This window comes from Oncorhynchus mykiss, chromosome 5, assembly GCF_057628025.1.
Source record: "Oncorhynchus mykiss isolate SJ-2025 chromosome 5, ASM5762802v1, whole genome shotgun sequence".
Classification (NCBI taxonomy): domain Eukaryota; kingdom Metazoa; phylum Chordata; class Actinopteri; order Salmoniformes; family Salmonidae; genus Oncorhynchus; species Oncorhynchus mykiss.
In genome coordinates this window covers 2,474,001-2,480,000 of record NC_143026.1, presented here as the reverse complement: position 1 = coordinate 2,480,000, position 6,000 = coordinate 2,474,001, and the positions used below count along the sequence as shown (strand labels likewise).

Here is a 6,000-nt window from a genome sequence, read left to right as displayed (position 1 = left end):
GTGTTGACCACTGTGTTATAGTTGTGTTGACCACTATGTTATAGTTGTGTTGACCACTATGTTATAGTTGTGTTGACCACTATGTTATTGTTGTGTTGACCACTATGTTATTGTAGTGTTGACCACTGTGTTATTGTTGTGTTGACCACTATGTTATTGTTGTGTTGACCACTATGTTATTGTTGTGTTGACCACTGTTATTGTTGTGTTGACCACTATGTTATTGTAGTGTTGACCACTATGTTATTGTTGTGTTGACCACTATGTTATTGTTGTGTTGACCACTATGTTATTGTTGTGTTGACCACTATGTTATTGTTGTGCTGACCACTATGTTATTGTTGTGCTGACCACTATGTTATTGTTGTGCTGACCACTATGTTATTGTTGTGCTGACCACTATGTTATTGTAGTGTTGACCACTATAGTCCTATGTTATTGTAGTGTTGACCACTGTGTTGTAGTTGTGTTGACCACTATGTTATTGTTGTGTTGACCACTGTGTTATTGTTGTGTTGACCACTATGTTATTGTTGTGTTGACCACTATGTTATTGTTGTGTTGACCACTGTTATTGTTGTGTTGACCACTATGTTATTGTAGTGTTGACCACTATGTTATTGTTGTGTTGACCACTATGTTATTGTTGTGTTGACCACTATGTTATTGTTGTGTTGACCACTATGTTATTGTTGTGCTGACCACTATGTTATTGTAGTGTTGACCACTATGTTATTGTTGTGTTGACCACTATGTTATTGTAGTGTTGACCACTATGTTATTGTAGTGTTGACCACTATGTTATTGTTGTGTTGACCACTATAGTCCTATGGTATTGTTGTGTTGACCACTATGTTATTGTTGTGTTGACCACTATGTTATTGTAGTGTTGACCACTATTGTCCTATGTTATTGTTATCATGTTGTAGTAACCAGTCCATCTCTTTCTCTCTCTAATCATGTTGTAGTAACTGGTATTTTTTTCCGCAGTAATAGCTACTCTAAATTGGACAGTGCAGTTATAACAAGAATTTAAGCTTTCAGACGATATGTACTGACATTGTTTGATTCTCTAAAATCTGCGATCGTGAGACAAGGCGCTGCATGATTTACAACTGTCCCGTTAACGGGACGCCTATCCCAGAGCGGCTCCCCTAAAAAGCAACTTCTCCTGCCAACTCATCAACATGAGTCAGAAACATTTATTCTAGTGTCAAAATTAACTACAAAGTGTAAATATAATCATTTTGGTCATAAAGTCAGTGTGGTCCAAAACTGCGATTTGTGAGATGTAGAAAATGTTATTTTGAAATTAAGTGTATCCTAATAGTTATCCATGTTGTGTCATCGGCAAACTTAAAAAACTTCTTCAGGATTGGTGCGGGACGGTTGAGCTAACGTAGGCTAATGCGATTAGCATGAGGTTATAAGTAACAAGAACATTTCCCAGGACATAGACAGGGTAACCTAGTGGTTAGAGCGTTGGACTAGTAATCAATCGTAAGGTTGCAAGTTCAAATCCCGAGCTGACAAGGTACAAATCTGTCGTTCTGCCCCTGAACAAGGCAGTTAACCCACTGTTCCTAGGTAGGCCGTCATTGAAAATAAGAATTTGTTCTTAACTGACTTGCCTAGTTAAATAAAAATATCTGATGTTGGCAGAAAGCTTAAATTCTTGTTAATCTAACTGCACCGTCCAATTTACAGTAGCTGTTACAATGAAAGAATACCATGCTACTGTTTGAAGAGAGTGCACATTTTTGAACATGAAAAGATACTAATAAACAAATTAGGCACGATTGGGTAGTCTTGATACATTTTGAACAGAAATACATTGTCTTAAACGTTGCACGTACACTGCTGCCATCTAGTGGCCAAAATCTAAATTGCACCTAGGCTGGAGTAATACATGATGTAATGATGTAATGATCTAATGTGTTCTGTTATGTTGTTACATATTATATATGACTACATCACCTCCTGTACCCCCTGTTCGTTCAATACTGCATGGCCAGGCACGACTCCAACACCATCATTAAAGAAACTTAAGGATCGGACCATTTTATTAAATTTTCACCTAAAATGACATACCCAAATCTAACTGCCTGTAGTTCAGGCCCTGAAGCAAGGACATGCATATTCTTGGTACCATTTGAAAGAAAACACTTTGAGGTTTGTGGAAATGTGAAAGGAATGAAGGAGAATATAACACATTAGATCTGGTAAAAGATAATACAAAGAAAAAAACAAAACAAAAATTGTACCATCATCTTTGAAATGCAAGAGAAAGGCTTCTCTTGCATTTCAAAGATGATGGTACAATTTTTGGGTATGTCATTTTAGGTGAAAATTTAATAAAAGGGTCCGATCCTTAAGTTTCTTTAATGATGGTGTTGGAGTCGTGCCTGGCCATGCAGTATTGAACGAACAGGGGGTACAGGAGGTGATGTAGTCATATATAATATGTAACAACATAACAGAACACATTAGATCATTACATCATTACATCATGTATTACTCCAGCCTAGGTGCAATTTAGATTTTGGCCACTAGATGGCAGCAGTGTACGTGCAAAGTTTAAGACAATGTATTTCTGTTCAAAATGTATCAAGACTACCCAATCGTGCCTGATGAAAAGAACAAGGTTTCAGACGCAGAAACAGTTATCACAGCTCACCTGGTGCCGTCTTGCTGGTGAGGGTGAGTTTGGTGGGTGGCAGGCTCCCAGAGAGGCTGAGTTTGGCGGGCAGGCTGTTGGTCTTGTGCTTGTCCCTGGGGTTGATAGTCATCGTCTTGGGTCTGCCAGTCTGGTTGGCTCTGGGATCCGGTCCTGACCGCACCGATCCCAGTCTCTGCTTCTTCAGCTCTTTCTCTCTCTCTTGCGCCGCTCGGATCTCTTCCTCGATCATGGACAGAGTCCTCTGCTTCCGGGAGCGCAGCTTGAACGGCCCGGTGCTCTGCTCTGTCTCCTGGGCTCTGGTCGCTGCGGCTGTGCTGCGGAGCTCGGCCGCCTCGGAGTACTTAGAGAAGTAGCTGAACTGGTCCTTTTCACCCAGGGTCTGGGGCAGCTCTGGAGCCTGATAGGGCTCTATGGGACGGAGAGGGATGACGACAGGAGTGCGGACTGGGACCGGGTCTGGGTTTAGGGCCAGTGAGCGACTGAGTGCGGACTGGACGAAGATCTTAGGACCCCCGGAGGAAGATCTCTGTGGAAGGGGGGCGCAGGTAGGTCTCTCCATCTGGACATAGGTAGGTCTCTCTACCTGGACATAGGTAGGTCTCTCTACCTGGACATAGATAGGTCTCTCTACCTGGACATAGGTAGGTCTCTCTACCTGGGTTGGGAGGGGCTGGGGTGAAGGAGACTGATGTTGGGTTGGACTTGACTGGAACTGGGCTGGAGGTGACAGCGGCTGAGGTGATGGAGTTGACTGGTACTGGGGTGGAGCTGACTGGAGGGTCTGTAAGGGTGTTGGTGACTGCTGCAGTGGGCTTGGAGGTGAGTGGAGCTGGGGAGGTGGTGGAGAGTGGAGGTCTAGATGTGTGAGTGACTGATATTCTGTTGGTAGTGATGAAAGGTTCCCAGAAAATGGAGGCAGAACGTCTGAGTGCCTCATCTGGAGGGGGGGGACCCTCTGCCACTCCTCACCCTGCTGAGACTGGTTCTGATTCATCAGGGCGTGCTGGATGATACTCTGCACCAGCATACCTGCATGGTACTCCAGCTCTTGCTCCGACAGACCCTGACTTCCCTCGTTCTGCTCCCCAGGGGACATGGTGGTGCCTCCCTCCAGCTTTCCGTTGATGGGTGTAGTGGACTGTGGGGTGGAGGGGAAGGAGTACTCTCCCAGAGAAGTCTCCCCCAGGTAGGAGGCCGACATGGTCTCATTTGACGCCCCGCTGTCGGATACGCTACTCGTGCTGAAGTCTTTTGACAGGGTATCCAGCATAGAGTTATCCAGGGACCGCAGGGAAAGCTCGTCCAGCCCGGAGTCACATTCCTTGGGGTTGCAGGAGGACAGAGAGGCGCTGGGGCTGTGGAGGGAGGAGGAATGATGCTGGAGGGACAGAGGATCCTTCTCATCTTTTATGATGGTCATGACGGCCCTGGCGCAGGTAAAGTCTCCGTCTCTGTATCTGTTCTCCATCGAGGCCTCCCTGGGGCCACTATTACTGGGCTCTCCCTGTCCCAGCCCCAGACCCAGGACTCTCCCCACGGTAGAGGTGGGGGACTGGGACCCTTCTGGGCTGCAGTAGATCCTCTCTGTCTGGACTGTTGTGGTGGTTGTGTCGCTGTCCTCTAGTGGTGAGTCCTGGTAACTGCTGTAGCCCACAGTGACGTAATCGGAGGATCGCTCCACGTGGATCACGGTGTCTGGTGATCTGGAGAAGGGCTTGGCCGAGTTGGGAGCTGTGACCTGTGACCTCTCGGCTGCCTGCTGCCTTGCGTGTTCCATCTGGAGGAACTGCTTCCTGGCGGTAGAGAAGTCCATCTGCTCCACCAGGATGTCCTCCTTGGTGCTCTGGAAGAGCTCGGGCGTGTCGCGGCCAGCCTCAGGGTCAGCATTAGGGTCAAAGGTCATGGAGTACTGGGCATACATCTGGGACATCCCACCAGTGAACTCTGACCTCCTCTGCTGCTTCCTCTCCTCGTACTTCCTGTGTGACTCTAGTTTGTCTGGCTCAAGCTCCTCCTCCAGACTCTTCTCCTGAGGAGGGTTCCACCACTTTGTCCCCATGTCTGGGTTCTTCTTTACCGCCTGGCCCCTGATCAGCTCCAACCTCTCCCTCTCCAGCTCTACCATCTCCTCCGAGGGACGCACCTTCTTCACGCGCACTTCCTTCTCACACGGGTCGAACAACTTGGATGGCTTCTTCTCCTCCTGGAAGGCCCGCAGCTCGAAACGAGCTTCCTTCTTGATGGTGGTCATAGTGGGGGATATTGTCTCTCCTCCCTGCTTCCTGTAGTTCTCCTGCTTTCCTCCCATTGGCCCAGAGTGGCCGTTGGGCCTGGTGTTATTGGTATTGTTGGTGTAATTGACATCCTGGTGACCAATGAAGATAGTCTGCTTTCTCCCCTCTACTATGACCTCATGGCATGTTGTGTCTGTGTTGGAGATGTTGACAGATGGTCCAGTCCCGTCGATGTTGACCTCCCTGGGGTGTTTCTCAGTGGTCGCCGTCCCGTTAGAGGGTGTTGGCGTGGTATCAACCCCGGGGTCACAGCAGTTAGCTTCCAACACCTCATCTAGGTAGGCTATCTCATGAGCTACCTCAATGTCCAGGGGCTGGGGCTGGTGTTTGTTGCCCTGGCCGTTGAGCCCTTGGCTGGGGTAGCAGCTCTCAGGGTGGGCCTCCACCTCCATGTTGCTGGTGGTTGTACTGCTGTCTCCTCCAAGCGCTGAGATCACACTAACAGAGTTGAGGAAACCGACACTCTTTCTCTCCGTTCTGTCTCTCTTCAGATCACCACTGCCATCCTCTGATGCCTTGGAGGACTTCTGGAAGAGAAAGAGTGTTATATTATTATTGTTCTGTCTTGGCAATGAATGTACAGTGGAAGTGTCCAAAATGGACCCCTATTCTCTTTATAGATCTCTATTTTACTATTTTATTTCTTTATCAGCATCTGGGGATTTCTGAAATAATAAATATCAATTCATTTTTATTCTGTCCGGGCGTGGCGTAGCATAGCAGTACTTAGCATCAGTTAATCAGGTTGTAGCATAGCAGTATTTAGCATCAGTTAACCAGGTTGTAGCATAGCAGTACTTAGCATCAGTTAACCAGGGCATAGCAGATAAGTATTTAGCATCAGTTAATCAGGGAGTAGCATAGCAGTATTTAGCATCAGTTAACCAGGTTGTAGCATAGCAGTATTTAGCATCAGTTAACCAGGGCGTAGCATAGCAGTATTTAGCATCAGTTAACCAGGGCGTAGCATAGCAGTATTTAGCATCAGTTAATCAGGGCGTAGCTTAGCAGTATTTAGCATCAGTT

The 6,000-nt window shown here is 46.8% G+C and overlaps 1 protein-coding gene across 7 annotated transcripts in view; it reads right to left on the bottom strand.

The window, feature by feature from the left end:
* LOC110523082 (A-kinase anchor protein 2) overlaps nt 1–6,000 on the bottom strand; it is a 184,813-nt gene that overhangs the window by 13,885 nt on the left and 164,928 nt on the right. For 5 of the 7 annotated variants that reach the window (XM_090233569.1, XM_036976549.2, XM_036976550.2 and 2 more), the window contains one exon: nt 2,678–5,501. In XM_090233569.1, coding sequence (XP_090089695.1) covers nt 2,678–5,501 — 2,824 coding nt within the window. The remainder of the gene's footprint in view (nt 1–2,677; nt 5,502–6,000) is intronic. The other 2 variants (XM_090233573.1, XM_090233572.1) reach the window with 1 other exon arrangement.